Source organism: Lynx rufus, unplaced genomic scaffold (genome assembly GCF_022079265.1).
Source record: "Lynx rufus isolate CCGP_SWC_20201006 ecotype Redwood Valley unplaced genomic scaffold, mLynRuf1.p SCAF_18, whole genome shotgun sequence".
NCBI lineage: Eukaryota > Metazoa > Chordata > Mammalia > Carnivora > Felidae > Lynx > Lynx rufus.
Window position 1 is genome coordinate 13,150,812 of NW_025814832.1, and position 22,298 is coordinate 13,173,109.

Here is a 22,298-nt window from a genome sequence, read left to right on the forward strand (position 1 = left end):
GGAGTAGAATAGTTTTTTAAAATCTTCTAAAGTTGGGAGTGTGGAGTTCACTGGCAGCAGCACCTGTAGTTGATTAGCTATGTCCTCTGAAGCTTCCAGAGCTCCATCTAAAAGAATTTATTACTGGGAGTTCAAGAAATGTAGGGAACAGTAGAACAAGAACAGAATAGAACCAAATAGATTTTCCTTCATTGGCTTCATACATAATCACTGCTTATTGTTCAATGTTATGCTTTGTGTTAGTTTATGTAAAAAGGATGCTTATAACCTGTAAGTGGTTGGTCTGTTTACTTTGATATGCATTGCCAAATCTTTTTTCTTTCATTGTTTTAAAAGCACATGGTACTGGGAGCAAATAATTACTCCTTTTATTCCAACATCTTAACAGAATACCTAGACCCTGGGTACTCTGTTGTAAACTCTATAGTTAGGAGATCTGACTTTTTTTTTTTTTCTGAATATCTAAACCATGCCCAATACACTAAGAAAATTAATTACCTGCCCTAATATGTTCAATATATTAATGGTGAAGACTTATCTTCAACCTTCTAATTGGAAGACTGGATATTTTGTAGGTGAATCTAGATTACTGAGATCTAGCTGTTACTTTTAGCATATTTTAGAAAGAATTTGATTCCTTGGAATTGAGGATATACTGTTATTGTTTTGGCAAAAACACCCTGAAATGTCAAGAAGTTTAAATTTCTCCAGGACTAGAACTCATTTTTGGAACCTTGATTCAATCCTACATACCCTAACCTACAAGTAATAGTCTATATTCATTCTATTACTCAATGTTAACAAGAAGACTTAAGAGTGTCTTTAGATGTCTGTTAACACAATGTTTATAACTTTCACTTAGTTATTATTTGAATCGCTTACTGCTTTGTATTTATAGTTTAACAGAATCTAAAGCAATACTTTTAACTATCTCTAACGCAGAAATACTGTATTTTGTATGGATAATTTGTAAAAATTCTGTACTGTTTGATCCTTGTGTTACAGGGCAGAAGACATCTAAAAATTGAAAACCAGAGAACTTATGCAAAGTATTTATATATTTGAGAAGTTATATTATGAATTGACATTTACCACTTTATAATATTGAGAATTTTGTTATGTGGGATTCAGACTTAGGGTTGTTATCAAAGGAGCATTTAATCTTTCTGTTCATAATTTTACTCATGTTGTTCTACTGACTTGGAAGGTTTTTGGGTTTAGATTAACAGGACTAATTTGCAAAGGTCGGCCTTGCAGCAGATTTGTTTTTGCTTTGCATATAAACACATATTAAAATATATAAATATGTACATAGAAACACACACATATGTACACATACACACACCCATATATCACTTAAGACAGCAAAATACACGTCGTGATTTTTTTTAGCATTTATTTACTCACTAGAAGCATGATCTGCTTTCCTGAGAACACAATATAAACAAAGTCTGGCTCACAGTTACCTCATAATGATCTGCTCATCCTGCTCTTGCTTGTTGATCTATACTTACCACATGCCTGTGTGTAGAGGCAGTACTTTTGAAGTTGTATTCTCTAAAGTAAATTGGTAGTGTATCCTTTTTAGTTAGATGGATAGGTTTGTCTTAAATTACTATTCTAAAGGTAGGGAAGGAACATGGCAGAGATTTTTATTTCAAAATTCCATAGTCTTTTCCCACCCCAAGTTTATTAATTATCTAAGAACAGTTGGCAAATGCAGAAGATACTAAACATTTTTCTTTATATAGAAGGTGTGTATGTTGGTCCATTAAACTTAGGCTTGTGAGATACAGAGCTTAATTTTTTTCTATAAAAAAACTGCCTTCCTGTAATTCTCTTTTGTGCCTTCTTTCTAACATATGTGGAAAAAATTAATCTCAGTCAATTATACCCCCTCCAAAATTGCATCTAAATTCTATAGGGCTTTCAGAGTGCAAAGATATGAGATAGGAGAATTGGAGACATTTTATCCTTAGCATGACCACTGGGCTGTTCCAGTTCCCTGCCTGATCGTTGGTTACTGGTTCAGACAGGTCTCTGCAGCATTCATCCGTGTTTCTACTTCCAAGCCTTCTAAATACCTGTCAGTTCTCTGGATCTCATCCATATTACTCTTGGACACATACTAAATATTATTCTCACCTGATCCATGGGGAACTTGGAGAGGTTATCATAGACTTGGTTGTGTAGACACACTATGTGCATACCTCCTTTTCTCTTGCACCGTGTGGAATCTCTTGCTACTTCCCCTGAACTCTACTCAAGAATAAAGATACGATTTTTCACAGATGTTTTATCCCTAAAACTCTCAGGATTCTGCCATTTTTTACCCTTCCTTGGGGACTGGACTCTCTTTTTATCCCTTTTATGGCACTCTTGCTCAAATCTCAATCTTTCCTAATAATGGGCTGGTTAGAGAACATGGAAGCTTTACTCTTTTTTTTTAATATGAAATTTATTGTCAAATTGGTTTCCATACAACACCCAGTGCTCATCCCAAAAGGTGCCCTCTTTATTATCATACTTAAAATTTTTTTTTCTTGTCCCAGGGTCAACATTTTGAATTCTTTTTTCATTGTGACTTCGTGGGTCATTGCTTCCTTAAGGTAGTGAACGTGACTGTTCTTCTGACCTGGATTAGGGAAAATTTTTTAAACACAAATAAAAGTGAGAGAAAGGGAAGGATATTTATTTGATGCTGAAAATATCATCCCACCAGACTTGTATTTTATATTGTGAATCTTCTGAATGCTTCAGATCTATTGGAAAACTATTTTTTAGTGAATGTAAGGTAATGGAACACTTCTTACAATCTCTATTTAAGAATTCAGGATTCAGGGTTAATGTTTTATAGATATATATTTGGTATTTTTATCACTTTCTTTGGAAAGTAGAGGACAGTTGGGAGGAGGAAGAAGAGGATTCTTCTTTTTCTTTTTCTTCCTATTTTTTTTTTAACTTTTTGCTATGGGAAATGCCAAACATACACAAAATTAGAAAACAGTAGAATAATGATGCTCCATGTACCTATCATCCAGCTTCAACAATGATGAACTCATGACTAATCTTCTTTCATCTACAGTCCTACTCCTTACCCCCTCCCTGACACTATATTCTTTTAAAGTTTATCCCATTTTGATAATGGATAAATAAGTGTCCAACCATTCTGGTGCCATTACTTAGTCCAGAACCCCAAACTCCCTTCACCTAATACTTACTGAGTGCTTATTCTGTGACAAGTACTAGCTTTGACTCAGCATGTAGAGAATGCAACATAAACTCTTGGAAAAATTCTCATCAAATACTAGTTAGTTATAAAAGGGTGCAATTTCTCACTTCGCATTACAACTTTCTTATATCTTTCCATCACATTACCATAGCTTTATCTTTAAAAAACAAAAATCCCTAGGTTTGTCGTCCCTCTCTGCCCCCTTTGTTTTACTGACTCATCTTCCACTCTCAACCTGCCTCCTCACACCCAACCATGCTAGCCTCCTAATAATTACTGAAAATTTTCCTTTATGTTCTCACTTAAAAAATTTTTGTACTTGATATTCTCTTTGTAACACTTTCCTCTCATATATCTGTACGGCCTATTACCTCACCTCCTTAAAATCTTCTTTGCCCTCAACTGCTTTTCAAAGGCTGTCCTAACCTTTAAATATTTGTCCTTAGTTACCTTCTCGACTACTGTTTGTAGAGGGTTTGAAGGATCCATTGCTCTGTTCTGTATTAAGAATTTAATATAAAATTTATTTATTGAAAAGATAATAAATGGTTTAGGAATAACTCAGCCTTTTGCAAACATAAATGTACTTAACAGTTTTGTAGTATACACCAAAATTATTCCCAAGAGGATGCTTAAATATTAATTAGATAATTATTATGATACTCTTTTCTTCATGGTAATCATTTAGAATTGCAAGAAATCAGATGTTATGCTTTGATGGTCATTGGTGTTTTGTGCCAACGGCCACACGCCTCTCACTAGTAGAACTATGATTTTGAAAAAATAGCAGCTAATCATTTTAACCACTGCAAATCTTACACTTGAATACTATTTATTTCCCTCTGACTGGTAATTGATGGCTTAGGTACCACTTGTCCTCTGCCACCAAGTTAAGTTAGGTTTTTGTGAGTGTACATCCTTTTACAATCTTGCCCAAGGTTCTTCTACTCGGTCTACTTCATCTGTTATCTGTTTCACTAAGATTTATTTCTTCAAGATACCTTGTTCTGGCAAGAGTGCAGTGAGATTTGTGTTCTCAGTCAGTGCTCCTGAAAGTGTATAACTCCTAATAAGCTTTGAGATATTTAAATATGTTCATATCCTTTTATTTCCTTTTTAGGAATGTAGCCAAGGAATGTATCTCTGGGTGATGGAAATTATGAGATAATTTTCTGTTTCTAATTCTTTTCTTTTTTAATACTCACCTATTTTCCTCCCTCCTTCCACCCCTACTTTTCCTTTTCTATTTCCCCCAGTACTTCACTGTTTTATTTCTCTCAGTATTAAAATCATATGTGGAAGCAGAGAGTATATGAGAAATTACTGTGCCTTCTGCTCAGTTTTGCTGTGAATTTAAAATTATTCCAAAAAATAAAGACTATCTTATAATAAAAATAAGCAAATAAATATTTAAAAAGAAGCTAAGTTTTTATTGGGTTAATATTTGGTTTATAGTAGGAACTCAACAAATGTTTGTTAAATAATTTTATCACTTTGACTAAGCAAAGGTTCTTCTTTGTGTGAGAAAGTAGGCTTTTTGTGTTTTCAGCCTATATTCCACCACTGAAGAACTGGGGAAACTAATGAAGTGCCCAAGGAAATGAAATATTTCTTTGGATAAATGAAATGTTTCAGGAACTGAAAATGTTTTTAAATTAAAAATGCGTATTTATGCCTTGTAATTTATATGTAACTATTAAATAGACTCTTAAAGAATCTTGGCATTTGTTTCAAAAATTCCTTTACAAATTATAGGAACTGCATCAAATTAATTTCTTTGTTAATTGGAGGTGATTGAAATGTCCTAAATCCTGAAGACTATGAAATACACTGGTGCATGTGTAGTGGATTTGTCACTGCTCCTTAACGTACTTGCACTGTTAAGATATAGTTGGTTGTTTATTTCTTTTACACCGATACATGTCATGACGAAATTTGTATAGATATTTTTTAAAGTATACTCTTAATTGGAGATCTTTCTTAGTCCTAAAAAATTCAGTCTTTCTTGTTCATTAATTATTTAAATTGCTTTTGTGCACTTAATGTTATATTTTATCTTAAAAATTAACACAATATCCAGGATGGTCGTGCCCACATTAATTTTTCCACTGCATGGGTTAAAGTTGTTAAAATATGTTTTCTTTCTCATACAGTGGTTCCCCCTGGAAGTCCTGGGCCCATTACTCGGCATGGGTCCTATGACAGTTTAGCTTCTGACCATAGTGGACAGGAAGATGAAGAATGGCTTTCTCAGGTAAAACTGTAAAATGTTTGGCCTACTAAAGTGAAAGAGAACAGAAATCCATTGTCTGTTTTTATTACTGAATTCTAAGAACTGAAAAATTATTTTCCTTGGAGGAAAATAGGCAGAATTTGGAACTCTTTGTAGGATTACCAAGAATTAATCAGTTGTCTTTCCATATTAAGAATTTCTTATAGGGGGCTCCTGGGTGACTGTTAGTTGAGCATCCAACTTCAGCTCAGGTCATGATCTCTCAGATTGTGAGTTCGAGCCCTCCATTGGGCTCCGTGCTGACAGCTCAGAGCCTCCAGCTTACTTCGGATTCTGTGTCTCCCTCTCTCTCTGCCGCTCCCCCACTCGCACTCTGTCTCACTCTCACTCACTCTCAAAAATAAATAAATAAACATTTAAAAAATTTTCGAATAAAAAAATAATTTCTTATAAGTACTGCTGCAGGGATGTATATCCATATATTTTATATGTATTAGATACATATGTGTATGTGTACATTAGCCCTCTGTATAAAATAGGCATTTCTTTCAAACAATCCATGTATATCTCTTAGAACCTTGGATTTTAGATGAACTGTTTGGGTTAAAATAAAAATTGGCCTTGTTGAAAGTGCAACCATTCAACAATCTGTGGGATTTGTTTTGTGGAGCCAACATTTTCTGAAGATTGGGCCCATACTTTGATTAGAAAAGTTCAGCATTCTAATCTGCACATGTCCTGATTGTGCCCAGCTGGGTTTCTTTTCCTCAGCTCACGTACTACTGCTTCCAGTGGTCTCCAAAGCAGTCCTGTGACAGCTTCAGCTGACCCTTTCTCCCTTTGCCAGGTGAAGCTGTCTTCATCTCAAGGGCTTTGAAATAAAAGATACTTGGGCAGATTTCAAAATGATGAGATTACAAATGACTTCATTACAAATGCTGTTATGTCTGCCTCAAGTCTGACATCATTTGGTGAAGTTAATGACCTGTCTCAGATTACCAATCCAGAGGCTTTTCATCAGACAGGTGCCTCAGTGGAGGCCCATGCAGTTTCACTGCTTTCTCAGGGAGGGTAGCCCCAAAAAACAAAAGGGAATCTGGAAGTTGGAGAATCAAACTGTTTCTAGGTAACATACATTTCATTACACCTAAAGTACTCACAGGAAGCTCCTTGGATAAAGGGTTGATACTTCAGCTCCTGGCATATGGAGATGCCTCCTTCCTTAAGGAGATACCACGATGAAGTAAAAAAACCTAAAATGCTGGCAAAGAACCCACTGTCCTTCACTTCAACTTTTCAATCAGAAAAAGGGGTAATGTGTGCTGTCAGTGTGAAAGTATATACAATATGTTTGTACTGCACACAACAGGAGAGTGAATAGGAACATCTGGCCATCGCCTCAGTGAAATTGCATAGGCATCTGTTTACCTCTCGGCTCTGTGACACGGATGGTTTTGAGCTTAAAATACACAGAATGCTTTATCTGTGGCCTAATTTGTGTTGTGGAATACAACTACTTGAATCAGAAATCACTGTCCTAAATCTGAGTAGTTTTCGCCCTGTGATTAGTGGGAATGTGAATATTGTTCCAAGACCATGATGCTTTTGCCCTTTAGGACTTAACAAACCCAGAGCTGCACTCTGAACCTTTTCAATTATGTTTTGTTAAGAATTAATCACCGCAATCAGAGAAATGTGATTAAATATAAATGAACTCAGGGCAAAAATACGGCATGTGGAAGTCAGTTCTATGAAGTGTATATACAGACATGGATGTAGCAATTAAAGACATTGAGAAGTAGTTTTTCACCAAATGTTTGCATATTTAGTGTCTTAGTCAAGTTGCTCATGTATAAAATCATTTGATATGTTTATTTTCAGGTTTTATCTTCTACTCTATGCATTATCTTTAAAGTCTTTATTATAATATTGGCACCATTCCCTATCCCCTCCATAGAGCATGAAACTTGTAAACATTTTAGTGTTACTGTTTTGCCACACTTATCGGTAGTGGAGGAAACATTCTAATTGAATAACAGTATTTTGAAGACAAATCTAGTCTGAGAGAAAATATATAATACTCTTTTCATTTATTTAAAAGTTGATTTAGGGGAATTTTGAGGGCAGTATAGTAAATATTATAATATTTAATTGTAGAAAGAAACTGGCTTTGGGTGTTGAAAATTATTTCAGACCTTTTCTTTTCCTTGGTTAGTTCAAGAACAACTTCAGGTTTGTCATGAGCTTGATCCTCAGTGAAGGAATTACTTTTAATCTGTGGATTGATAGGTGTAGTATTCAGTGCATGGCCACAAAGTGGTAAGTACTGTCTAGAATGAATAAAAAAGGTACTTCCTAGGGAGTTGATGCTAGTTATATGAGGCAGGCAACTGGTCCTTTTACTCTCACGTGACTTTGTGTTCTGTATGTGGGGGACATGTGTGTGTGTGGATTCACACCTATATAAATACACACACACACACACACACACACACACACACACACACAATGAATTTTTTGTTTATTGTGGTAAAAATCAGTACAGGGAGGTAGTGAATGTTTATATAGGCTGTGATTACCATTGCCTTCTGATTGTGGATGCCCCTTACCTCTCCCACTTGGTTAAGATGGGCTTCTCTTAGAGGGTGTTCAGAGACAAGATGGAGGGAATCATGAAAGGCTCTTTGAAGGAGGTCATATTACATTTAAATCATGATTTCTAATCTGTTCCAGGTAGAAATTGTAACGCACACTGGACCCCACAGACGTCTGTGGATGGGTCCACAGTTCCAGTTCAAAACCATCCACCCCTCAGGCCAAACCACAGTCATATCATCTAGTTCATCTGTGTTGCAGTCTCATGGTCCAAGTGATACTCCACAGCCCCTTTTGGATTTTGATACAGATGATCTTGATCTCAACAGTCTCAGGTAAGAAATAAGAACTGGGGAGTGATTTAAGTAGATTAATATATTCATTTGTAATGAGCATCTTAGGTTATATTTACCTAATTTACTGTGTCCTTTTGGCACACCACTAATGGTGCAAAATACATGCACTGTAGCTTGTGATTCATTATTATTGGTGGAGAATCTTATGTGGGTTCTCCTCACATTCAGTAAGTATTTGTATTTCAGATTGTGTTTTCCTAAACCTAATATTCAGTGCATTAAAAAAAAAAATCTCAGGGGCGCATGGGTGGCTCAGTTGGTTAAGCATCTGGCTTCAGCTCAGGTCATGATTTTGGGGTCCATGAGTGTGAGCCCCATGTTGAGCTCTGCGCTGATGGCTCAAAGCCTGGAGCCTGCTTCGTATTCTGTGTCTCCCTCCCTCTGTGTCCCTCCCCCTTGTGCTCTCTCTCTCAAAATAATAAATCAACATTAAAATAATAATAATAAAATCTCATGCTGCTTTCCTCCTATTTCTAACTGCTTAAAGTCTGAGGGTACCCTCCTTTCCTGATCTTACTGACGCTTCTTCATCTTTCAACCAACCTTCATCCAAATCCTGCTTATTCCCTCTTTTAGGCTTTAAAAAGTTTTTGGATGAGAAAGAATTGATATAAATTCACTTATAGTTGATTGTATCTATATATTCCTCAGAGGTATTCTCTGACCCTCACTTGTAAGAGTCATAGTACAAAGTTTACAAGTATGCTTTTTATTATTAAAGATTTTTTTTTTAATGCAATGGAGAACTTTTTGACTTTTTTAGGTCTCAGGTTTGCTAACCAATTTAATTTGTTACACTCAGACTTGACACATTAGGATATAACAATGAAGGGCTTAGTCTAATGCAATGTAATCTCCCTTTCCTTGTCTTCTCTTATAAAAAGTTCTGTAATGTATCTTATTTAAGTCTAAAATAGACACTTTTCTTGAATCTCTTTAAAAATTATGGAAAAATATGTCCCAATCACATGTTGGAAATATATTTTTATATATCTCTTTGTCAATATCATTTCTAACAATGCAAAAGGTGTTGCAGAGATAGATTAGTCCCAAATGTTTCTTCCTTAAGAGTGATTCATGGGGGGCACCTGGCTGGCTCAGTTGGTAGAGTATGCGACACTTGATATCAGGGTTGTGAGTTCAAGCCCCACATTGAGTGTAGAGCTAATTAAAAAAAAAAAAAAAAAAAAGAGTTGGGCACCTGGGTGGCTCAGTCGGTGAAGTGTCTGACTTCAGCTCAGGTTATGATCTTACGGTTCATGGGTTTTAGCCCCACATTGGGCTCTGTGCTGACAGCTCAGAGCCTGGAGACTGCTTCAGATTCCTTGTCTCCCTCTCTCTCTGCCTCTCTCTCTCTCTGTCTCTCTCTATCAAAAATAAATAAACATTTAAAAGATTTAAAAAAAAAGAGTAATTCATATAATGGAACATGCCTCCTGTAATACCTTTTTCAGTGTTTTAATTTTTTGTTTGCTTTGTACTTTATTTCTTTCCTCTATACATTTTTTTTAACCTAGCAGATCTTCAGCTTTTCAGAAGTGGGACTTTTCCCCCAAGATGTTAGGCAATAGTGGCAGTACTGAGTGTTAACGCCAGTTTTCACCGGTACCAACTATTAAATGTGATCTGGTTTAGATAGCCAGTCCATTTTCAGGAAGTCATCAGTCCTCAACTTAATGATTTACTGTATAGTTATTCATGTTTCTAAGTCACTCATGTACTTTAATGTTAATAATAAAGCATGTAAACTACGCTATGACCTAGCAGTTGCACTACTAGGTATTTATCCAAGGGATACAGGTGTGCTGTTTCAAAGGGGCATATGCACCCCAAATGTTACAGCAGCACTATCAACAATAGCCAAAGTATGGAAAGAGCCCAAATGTCCATCGATAGATGAGTGGATAAAGAAGATGTGGTACACACACACACACACACACACACACACACACACACAGTGGAGTATTACTCGGCAATCAAAAAGAATGAAATCTTGCCATTTGCAACTATGCGGATGGAACTGGAGGGTATTATGCTAAGTGAAATTAGTCAGTCAGAGGAAGACAAGTATCATATGACTTCACTCATATGAGGACTTTAAGAGACAAAACAGATGAACACAGGGAAGGGAAACAAAAATAGTATAAAAACAGGGAGAGTGACAAAACAGAAGAGACTCATAAATATGGAGAACAAACTGAGGGTTATGGGAGGGGGGATGGGCTAAATGGATAAGGGGCACTAAGGAATCTACTCCTGAAATCATTGTTGCACTATATGCTAACTAATTTGGATATAAATTTAAAAATAATAATAATAATAAGCATTTAAAATAGATGACCCATAAAACTATATATATTCTCTTTATTGAACTATTCACAAGTTCTTTTTTTTTTCTGATGACTGTCACCTGGTGCTGTAATAAACCCCTGTCCCTTTTCTTTGGAGGACATCTCTAGCTTTCCTATATAGACAGCTCTGTTCCTCTGCTTTGTGACCTCCAGCTTGCTTAATTACTCTTTACCTCAGACAGAGCCCTTCATCTAAGAGCTCTCTAACTTGCTTCTTCAGACAAAGCTACTTTTCTGAACTCCTTCTAGAATTTTCCCTAGGGGCTTTCCTTTTTCTTATAATGAGCATATAGACTCTTGGTTAAAACCTTAACTTCCATTAGAACACAGTTTTGATGGGAAATTCAGATTTGACTTACATCATTTCAGTTGCAAGTGGACTGTTTAGTACCATTTCCTGCCCAGCATCCAGCTAGAGATGCAACTATTTACATTCTCCTCATTCCTGTTTACTATTGCTCTTAGTGCCTCACCTCTATTTCTTCTACGTTTCTTTAGGCTTATGTACAATGACACCATGGCTGTTAACCTTATTTTGTCCTTTGAATTGTAAAAACTTATTTAGATGTTTTTGATACAGCCTAACCCTTTAACATCTGGTACCCTGTCCTGCACTCCATAAGGTATCACCAAGAATTACATGGTGCTCTGATAGTCTGCCTCCCTAGATCCTGATCTAAGTGGGGAACAGGCAGGTGTTGAGTTGACTGTCATATTCATAAGGACATCAGGGATGGCTTAAACTCATGGCAGCTCCTGACTTGGGGGAGGGATTTAAACTGTAAAAAAGGTGAATGAAATATTTATTCAGAGACCTAAGAAATAGATCACATAAAGAAGCTGAGATACAAAGTCTAGTTTTCTACTCAAGAATAGCTCCTTTTCCTTTATTATTTTATTTTTCATCTGCTTAATTAACACATCCATCAGCTCGCATATTTAGTGTGTGTGTATATATATAATATGCATATTATATATATATATATATAGGCACTATATATATATATATATAGGCACTATATATATATATAGTGATTTTTTTTGAGGACCTCTAAGTTCTCCTCTTTTAGCAGATTTCATTCATGTAACACCGTGTTATCAATTATAGTCACCATGTTATACATTAGGTCCTCAGACCTTATTCATGTTATTTTATTTTAAGTGATACATAATTCACGTAACATAAAATTCGCTGCATAATTCAGTGGTTTTTAGTATATTCACTATTTTCAGCAATATCCCCACTATCTAATTCCAGGACATTTCCATCACCTCTACCAGTTTGTTTTTATTTTTGTCATTTTTATTATGGAAAAATTTCAAACATATATAACCATATTAAAAGTTAAAGAAAATAATAGAATAAGTCCCCATGTATCTGTTGCCAACTTCAACACATCAATTCGTGACCAGCCTTGTTTCATCTATAACCCCATGTACACCCCACCCATAACTCTGGATTTTTCAGACACCCCAATATAGATTGAATTAATAATGGGAAATTTATTAGCCCGCTTAAACTATTTAGACCAGGAGGGGGCTTTACTTTGGATAAATTGATCATATCTGTCTAGCTTCTTTTCTCTTAAGAACCAGAAAACATCTTTTCCAGACACCAGCTCCTCTTCTCCCACTGGCCCAAATTTGCTTAGGCCTGCCCATCATGGAGTTGACTAATCTCTGCCATGAGATGATGAGATTACCATGACTGGTTTAGCAAAATCAGCTGGGGTAGAACGAATGCTGGGTGGTACATGTTGTCCACAATAGCAGTGACCAGTATTTGTATATCAGTATTTCTAGCTTCCATCTTCCAATGCTGAATCAAATGCATTGTCCTTCACCTGTCTCCCATTTCTTTTACTCACACAACAAATACACGTAAGTTTAAACTGAGCTTTCAAGAACTACTCTTTTTCTGAAGTCTGTACTTGGTATTTTAGGCTTCTATAACCTGTCCATGGCGCTTATCAACCGTTTCTCTTCCACCAGTATCCACTATGAACTCTATGCTTCTGCCAAATCATGCTCCTCAAGATGCCCTGCATTTGCCATGCTTAGTCATCAATCCAACGGTCTTCTTGTTCCAGTTCTGTGCTTAAAGAGCACTTATTGCTCCTCTGCATATGCACACATCCTGTTACTGTATTCACATCCAATTCCTGTTACAGCTCCACAAGATCTATCTGCTGTGGACCATGTATTCATTCCCCCATTTTCTCATTCTGAGCTTTTATTACCTATTGCACTCATTTTCACACTTTTCTTTTGCATCAGCCAGGAATGTGCACCTGCTATACCATATATCCACGTGTACACCTTACATTTCATGTTTCGTTTCTGCCTGTTCCTAAAATAATACTGATGGCATGATTAATATTCACCAAATACTCATTGAATGAATGAATTTGCCAAAAATGCATGTTTGTATTGCTATGACAAGTTTTTATTCCTCTATGTTGCCTAGGCTCTCAGATCTTCTAGTCATACAGGTATTTTTATGTTAATAGTATTAATCTAAGACAGCTGGAAATAGACTCTGTATTTGTAGATTTATCATTCCTAAGCAACTTGAAATTATATGTAGTAAATTTCAGTTTTGATGAAACTCTAATTGATTCTCACATGCTAATTGGTAATTTTATGGAGGTAACTCAGATGGTAGTGATCCTAGCTAAGCCTCTGGCCCACACATTTGAACACAGCTTTGTTTTCCTCTGCTTCTTGTCATATATAAAGTAACCTTCATTAAGGATCGTAAGGGAGTTGCTCAAAATTTTATATCTAGTGTATGCTGCGTTTTATGGCACGTGTTACTAGCTATGGTGCTATTCATGAATTTTAAGAGTGTTATAACTCTCATATCTGTCCTTTGGAAATGTCAAAGGTTTTGGTATAAAGTATTTTGTTTCCTTTCCCATTATATTAAATTTATCCTTTTGAATTAATGTCAATTTTTCGATCCCTTACTTAAAATCTATTGAATAACTTACAAAGAGAAGAAGGGGCCCAGAGTGTAGGGAATATTTGCAGTCCTTCAGCTTTGTGCAAGAATTAGGAACTACAGTTCCCCCGTTTGTCTAGTTTTAGAATGAATGGTTCTTTAACGGATTGGCCTATTCCAGCATTCCTGATTTAAGGTCTGTTGTAGCATGCGACAGTTTTGATGCCAGTAACATATGTGAATTAAATTAAATTGCATTGCAGGATCCAGCCAGTCCGCTCTGACCCAGTCAGCATGCCAGGGTCATCCCGTCCAGTCTCTGATCGAAGGGGAATTTCCACCGTGATTGATGCTGCCTCAGGTAGAAAACCACCTCTAAAATGTGTGCTGGAGAGTTCTGTGCATTTTAAATTTCTTTTCCTGCACAATGTAGAGAATGGTATTTTTTTTTTTTTTGCCTTCCTCTTCTTCTTCTTCTTCTTTTTTTTTTTTTTTTTTGTTTTGTTTTGGGATATGTGTGCATGTGTGTATGTGTGTATCTGTTAAACCAATACTGTGCCTACATTTGTTGCTAAACAATGCCATGCATTTAAGTATTGTTAAGTTTCGTGAATGATGCTGTGGGGTTGGCACTTGATTAAATGTAATGAACACGGTATTGAAGGCTACAGGGTTGATCACTGTTTTGCCTTTGATCTCTCAAATGTGGAGAAGCAACCTTGACAGAGAACGTAAATACAATATATGGATTCAATTTACTCAACCTGTTGAGTATCAAAGTGCTCGATCTGTGGAAGTAGAGTCCAAGTGCTGTAACTTAAATGGTTTTATTATTGAAAGCATAAAGTTTAGAAATTCATTAACTTAACTTTACTCTATCTATCACAGTTATTAACCACCTATCCTTGGAACCAAGCCATGGCTATGTATCATTAGTATCTGGAAGTAGGTCTTTGCCTCTGTAGGTGATAGTTGCTGCATTAGTATTGTAAAACTGTGTTCTGCCAGGTCTGCCAAGTAATAGAACTGTTTATAATAATACATTTTTCATCTCTGAATGCATTGATAAAGAAAATAAGGACAGTGATGCTTTATATTATGGTGCAGCTGCAGAGCATCTGAAGCTAGCATACAGCAGGGTTTCATCAAGAAAAAGTCTCTCCTGAGTGGAATTATTAAATACTCGGCATTAGTCAAACAGTTGAGTCAGACAGGATTTTAATCTATAGCAATTTCAAAATCCCCAGAGACTGCTGATTTGATTGAGGCTTAAACTGTGAAAGAAAATGGAAACAAACACAAAACTGATTTGTGAAGGTCACTTTTTAAAGACCAAAGCTTCTGTTTCTGATTCTGTGTCTGGATGTATTTTGAAGTTTGAAAGCTAAATGGTTTTGTACGTTTTCTTAGCTTTCTGATTTTTTTTCTCTCAGTGGATCGGACCTTGTGTCTGATTGAGCTGTCCGCATCCAGGGCTGTGCCTTCGTTTGTAGTGTAGACTCTTGCTTGAGAGGGCTCATACTTGTCCTTCTGCTTTCGCTTGGCAACCATGCTTGTCCCCTGGAAACAAGCACAGAAATGTGTGAAGTCTCTAGCCTTCCTTCCCTGCATTGAATGAAATATTGAGATAGGTGTCTCAAACAATAAATCTTTTTGATAGTTTCGATCTGAGAGTGCTAAGAGATCTTGCTCATCTGGAATTATCATTTAAAAATTGTGAATCCTGGAAGTGATGTATTGTAACCTAAAGTATTTTGTTCAAGATTACAGTAGTAGCCTTTGTTGTAGGAGTTTAACATTCTTAACTGCCATATTATTAATGTTTTAGAGTCAGGTGACTCCCAGTCAAGTAAAACACACATCACTAAAGCAGTTGTTGTGCGTTATTAAAAGTTGCCATATTCAGCGCTTTACTCTGAGGTAATGATACTCCACATTTATCATATAGCAGTATATCAATTTTAGCTCTTTGTAAAGATATCCTCATGCCACAGAGAGGAATATCAGTGCACTATTGGCAACCATAGTTTGATTTAAATCTGCTGCAAGAAGAGTTTTTAAAATGATGTTTAAAAAAGGAAACATCTTTGCCCTTGATTCACTCATATTTCCATCAGAGACACATTGTAGGAGATTCTAGGGTATTGTTCTACAGCTCTGAGCCTCTGCCTGAAAGTGATAATCTTTTTGAGTAGAGAAAGAGCTTCTTGGTGACTAAGCTCTGTTGTTATTTTTCTAAGCCTGTTTTCATTCCAGAAAGCCATAGTTCCTTTCTGAGACAGAGCAATGAAATGTGTGTGCTGCTTTCTGTAACTTGGAGCTAAAGAAACCCTATAGATGAGGAGTCGGACTATTATGAATAATTCTCTGCCTCTCAAATGGTTTGGATCCCTATTGTTCAACGTATTTTTTAAGTGAGTGAAAATAATATCTTGTTGGGGAAACTTAATCTACTTTATCCAGTAGGACCGGTGTTGTAACAGACTTACTTTTCTACTAATATTTAGGGAAGTTAGAGACTAAATGGTTCGGGTTCCTTATAAAAAGAAGCTCATGGGAAAATTCTGTTTTAGATTTTTCTGTTAAAAAGAGTCTAATAAATTTGTATAACTGCTCCTGAACCAGGAAGTACTTCTCTGATTATGACCATTGGAGTCAGCTGCATATTATGAAGATGCTTATCTGGAGTTCTGATTGCCTTTGCTTAGAGATAAGACCACTGTGGTGCCTCCTCTGAATGGTCTTCATGGCTTTGTCTTAACCTTCAAGCAGTTTATACAATTAAATGTATTGTCTTTTTAATTGTTCTTGTGGCATATTTTATAACTATCCTTCTATTTGAGTGACAGCAATTGCTCTGTCTAAACTAGTAGTGCAGTAATTATTTTTCATATGATTACTTTTCAGAGGCATTTAATGAAATGAAATTTAATGTGATATGATTAATTTTTGACAGTTGTAACAATTTTCAAAATGAAAATATTTTATTTATACTTTATTTATTTATTTATTTATAGCATGTTATGTTTTAGAGCTCTATTTATCTGGCAATGTTATTCTGTTCAAACTAAAAGAGATCAGCAGAGCATTATACCACTTTTGCTAAGAAATTTTGTTTTTATAATTTCTTGATCATCTAGTATATCTGTGCTTCACTCCTTCACATCAAAATACGTTTCCCAAAATATGTATGTTTTGCTTATTAACTTCAGTGATTTAGGCATGGCATAAATTCTATGCCTTTAGATACCTACGAACCAGCTTCTTACTGTCTCTATATAAATATGTGTATTTAGACTGGCAGAACTATAACTGCTTTATAAGTACATGTCACTCCCACAGCATGTTTCATCTGAACTTTGGTGAGTCAAAATGTACTATCCTAGCTAAATTTTGAGTTTAGATAATTATGAGATGTTCCCTTCTTGACCAAGAAGAAGACCATTCTGGAAAGATACTTTATAGGATTTTACCCTTATACACACAGGCTACGTAGGACAAATGAGATTTGAAGGAACTACTCCATTTTTCATTAACATCAGTGTCTCCAAATCATAGATAATATTTCTAGATGAAGTACTTTTTTTCTCTGTACATTTCCTTTCGGTCAGCTATCTAAGAATTTCTTTTCATTGTTTGTTTTTTTTATAACCTGTGTCCTTCTTTTGATAAAGATATAGGACCTCTGAAGGAAAAGTAGAAATATAGCTGCCAATATCCTATTCAAACTTTGTTTCTCACATTGGTGACTGATCTCTCATTCCCAGACCTGTAGGCTATACCTGTTGAGTAACTTAATAACAGCTCTAAAGTTGCTTCTGAGCCCTCCAGGCAGAAAGCCTAGAAAGATCTGGTTCATCCTAAGTTTGCTTCTCCTCATTTGTGGTTTTACTATGGAAATTGATGTTTACCAAGAAAGAACTCAAAGCAACTGAGATTTAAAGACAGACTCATGCCTGGTTCATATGAAGAGCAGGCCTCTTTGTCAAACTCTACTAAAGTAAACATTTTAATAGAGAAAATGTTATTGGAAGTGGTAGGAGCAGTATTTATGTACATTCCTGAGGAAGATGACAGTAGAAGGAAAATTGTGACAGTTAAGCAAAATGAGTTCTTATCCTGTAGAGTAGGCTTTGATAAATAAGGTATTAGTGTTATGTCAAGTATTTCTACAAATAAGGACAAAGTTCCAGACTTAGTATTTGATGTTCTTGACTTAAGAGGAATATTATTTTTGTTGTACAGTTGAAGTAATCTAAATAATTTCCAAGAGATTTGTTAATTCAGGAGATACTTTTTCGACACCCATTTTTTCCCATTAGGAAAGTAATTTGTGTACTGAAGAAAATGATATACTTAAAACCCAAACTGATTTGATTTGGTGGATTTTGTAATAATTTTTTTGGGCCTGCTCTGACTGATTTTGTAACGATCATTTGTGCCTGCTTTGTGTATTTGGCATTTGATGCATCAGGCGTTTTTTTTTTTTTTTTAAAAGGTACTTACTAGAGAAGTATGACTGGGTAGGCAACAAGGAGATTATTTAAGTCAAACCTCTGCTGGAAGGAAGGACGTTCACTTGGGGCATGCTTTTATTTTACAGAGATTTTTCTGATATGCCGGGGGAAGAATATTCCTAGGGATTATATTTCATTGTATCTACAGTTGCCATTCCAATCTGAGGCAGACAAGCTTAGTCACTGTGTCTTACCGCTATCAGAGACACAAGAGATGCTGGTGGTAAGAAGCAAAGAGATTTGTAAGAAACACCATTAGTCTTCCAATGGTGAGGCAACTTAGTGCCGTGATTTTAAAAACTAGAGCTGAATGATGAAAGCCATGACATTATAATCGTGTTTTGAACATTTGTTGAAACTTTCAACAAGTGATGTTTCCTACCTATCTAGTCTTCTCTGCTTCTGTAAAAAGAGTTTAAGGTCCCCCCCACACACAAAAAAATTGTTTTTCTCTTTTTGGCAGGGACATGTTCATTATTTCCTAAAATAATTCTCAGATATAAAGGATATAAAGTTCTTTAGAAATATTGATATATTTCTTTGAATACATGATGCGGCTTTCATTTAATGGACTTCCATATATTCTTTGTGATTATAAGGTGACGAAAACCCCAGGCATACTTGTACCTCGAGTATTCAAAGCCTATGTGGGATCAGTAAGAGGATTATGGATGAGGATGAAATTAAAAGAAGGCTTAGTCGTGAACTGTGAACAGTCCCTCAGAGAGGAAAAAGGAGGTCAGCAATTTTACTTTGACACTATTTATGCTTGAGACAGTTAGCAAATATTCGAATTCAGATATTAAGACTGGCTTTTTTATTAGAAAAGAGGAAGTTTATGCTTTGTTTCAACTCTAATGAACACCTACTTGTCTGTATAGAATCAAAAATAGGCGTTAGAGATTAAGAGCATAGGGAAAAGACCTGATTTTGCCCATGAGGAAGGTGATCAGCCACATCTCTCTCCTTCTGACTTAAATGTTCCTCTCATTCTTCTTTCTAATATTTATAGGATGTTAGAAGATGAAATTCAAGTTAACAATGTGGAAAATTTTAGCTCAGCACAATTAAGAAAAGTGCCCCACTTGAAGATGAAGAAATTGTAAACAGAAGTAGAAGAAGCTGTTGGGAAAGCTTTTTTCTGCTGACACATTGCTTCTTTGAATAAATCTTTGTGTCAACTAAAACCTCGCCTTTGCTTTCTCTATTGCAAGCACCAAGTCCTTGACATGACTTTAAGTCTTTCCTAAGCATTTTGAAAAGGAATTGATGGAATTCTCCCTACTGTTGATACACCGGGGTGCCACATATTTACAAGGGGCTTTTTGGCCAAAAGACCCAACTTTCCTTTTTTGTACCTTTATTACTACATCTTTAATACAAGGCTGGACTGTTTATGCAGTCTGTTGCCTGAGACTGTGGTGGCAGAGGGACAATATTGGGGGCAGTATTAGAATTTGTTTAAGTCTGAACCGGGAATTCCATTTGTCTTAGTGACGTTAGTGTCAAACTGTTAGTGCCACGCTATTTTAAATTGTGTCCAAGAGCCTGAGAGGCTTATGCTTATAGGTGCCATCTATAAACTTAGAAAGAAACAAAAGAGTCTCTTTCCATTGAATATATAAGCCCAGTGAGCAATTAAAAAGCAGCCTGGGACCTCACCCGGGCAACTAGTCGGAACCAGAGCTCATGATAGTCCCCTGGATATTGTTGAAAACTGTCAGAGAAAAGCTAAAGCAAATAATCGAAGTGAAAATAATTGTTCCCAGGAAAAAGTCTTGTTTTGTAAAGTTGGTGTAGTGTAAAGAATAGAGACTAGTAACTTGTGAATCTTTGGCTCTGTTCTCAACTTTGCCTGTAATTACCTGTTTGGGAAATTGCTTCAAAACCCAAGACTTTTCTACCATAAAATGAAGGAATTGAAGTAGATTATTTCCAAAGCCCCTTCCAGCTTGAGAAATTGATAAACTTGTACTTTGGATCACCTTTGAAGAATTTTTAAAAATCAGGGTAAAATTTATATGTAGCAGAAATGTACATATCTTAATCATACAACTTGATGAATTTTTATACCTATGTATATCACTACTCAGAATAAATTAGAATATTTCCATCATTCCAGAAATCATGCCCCTTCCAGTCAATACTACCTTTGAGCTAGAGATGACCACTATGAGTTTTATCATCATAAATTAGTTTTATCTGTATTAAACTTTATAGATACTTTTTTGTGTCTGGATTCTTAATGGTTTTGAGTTCATCCAGGTGTTACATGTGTTACTAGTTCCTTTTTTTACATTGCAATGTAGTACAAATATAACACAGTTTATGTATCCATTGTCCTGGGAGCCTGGGTGGCTCAGTTGGTTGAGTGGCCGACTTCAGCTCAGCTCAGAAGCCTAGAGCCTAATCCAGGTTCTGTGTCTCCCTCTCTCTCTGCCCCTCCTCCACTCACAATCTCTCTCTCTCTCTCTCTCTCTCTGTCAAAAATAAACATTAAAAAAATGCTTTTATATATCCATTGTCCTACTGTTTTCTGCTTTTAGGTTATTATGAATAAAGCTGCTATAAACTTTACTGTACAAGCCTTCTTTTTTGACATATGCACTTTTTTTTTTTTTACATATACATGCATATATTTTGAGCATATACCTAGGACTGGAATTGCTGGCTCAAGAAGTAGGCATGTCTTTAGCTTTATTAGGAACCTCCAAAAAGGTATTCCAAAATGACTATGCCATTTTTCATTCTTAGAAATGTATGAGCCATTCTTGTAAATGTAAACGGTAGTTTCAATTTGCTTTTCTCTGATGAATATCAATACTGAGTACCTTGAATATACTTTCTGGCCAGTTGGAGATCTTCTTTTGTAATGTACTTGTGAAGTGAAGTTTTATGTGGTCTGTTGTCTTATTACATTTAAATTCTTTAAATATTTTGGATGTAGGTCTTCTGTCATATTTTACAAATATTTCCTTTTAGTTTATTGCCTTTTCACTTTCATATTGGTGGTTTTTGACAGCCAGAAGTCCAATTTTTCCACTGTTTTTCCTTTTATGTTTTGTGTTTTAAACAAAAATTTTTCCCCATTCCACCCAGTCTTGAGTGATGCTTTTCTCTAGTAATTGTATAGTATTGGCTTTTGCATTTAGGTATATGAACCTTTTCAAATTATTTTTTATCATGCTATAAGGCAAAGATCAAGGTTCAGTTTCTTCCATGCAATTTCTTCTGGCACTATTTATCAAAAAGATACTTTTTTCCTCCAATGAATTTCATTGCTGCCTTTTTAAAAAATCCATGTTTTTCCTGGATTCTCTATTCTGTTCCTTTGTGTGTGTGTGTGTGTATGTGTGTGTGTGTGTGTATCTGCCTTTACACCAATATGATACTGTTTTAATATTGTAGCGTTTTAGTAAGAGATATAGCAGTTTAATATCTTCACTTTTGCTTTTCATGTCTGTCTTGGCTACTCTAGATTCTTTGCATTTCCAAACACATGTGTATGTATATACATACCACTAATTCCTGGTGTGGTCCACTGACCTATGGAAGTCCCCAAGACACTTTTAAGGGATCGGTACTTGAAAGCTATTTTTATGGTAATATGAAGTGATTATTGGCCTTTCTTTTTTATGCTGTGTTGATTAAGTACAGATGATGCGGAAGCAATGGTTGATAAAACTGATGGCATCTTAGCATAGTGAAAGCAGTGGTACCAAACTATGCTTGTAGCTATGGGTACTCACTCATAGTTTAAAAAAGCTACAATTACTTAAGAATGTCTATGATACAGACAAAATCATTGACATGTGAAAATTTTATTCAATTTTGCTGCTTGTATACTTCTTTTTATTATTCTATATATCACAGTTGAATTAATGAATGATAGTTGTCTTGACAAAATGCACTTGTGTGATTATTGTGAACTGAACTAGCAACTATTTTCATGGAATACTATTTTATTAGAAAGAACAACTGGCAAACTTTGTTTATTCAAACCTGGGTATTTGGCAAAAATTTTCTCAAAAATAAACAAAATAGGCCTGCCACTTCAAAGAAAACAACTG

The 22,298-nt window shown here is 35.7% G+C and overlaps 1 protein-coding gene across 6 annotated transcripts in view; it reads left to right on the forward strand.

The window, feature by feature from the left end:
* Window positions 1-22,298, forward strand: part of BCAS3 (BCAS3 microtubule associated cell migration factor) — a 616,861-nt gene that overhangs the window by 338,323 nt on the left and 256,240 nt on the right. For 5 of the 6 annotated variants that reach the window (XM_047080915.1, XM_047080917.1, XM_047080916.1 and 2 more), the window contains 3 exons: window positions 5,386-5,486; window positions 8,199-8,395; window positions 13,975-14,072. In XM_047080915.1, coding sequence (XP_046936871.1) covers window positions 5,386-5,486; window positions 8,199-8,395; window positions 13,975-14,072 — 396 coding nt within the window. Of the gene's footprint in view, window positions 1-5,385; window positions 5,487-8,198; window positions 8,396-13,974; window positions 14,073-19,240; window positions 20,377-22,298 lie in introns of those variants that run through there. The other variant, XM_047080920.1, reaches the window with a different exon arrangement.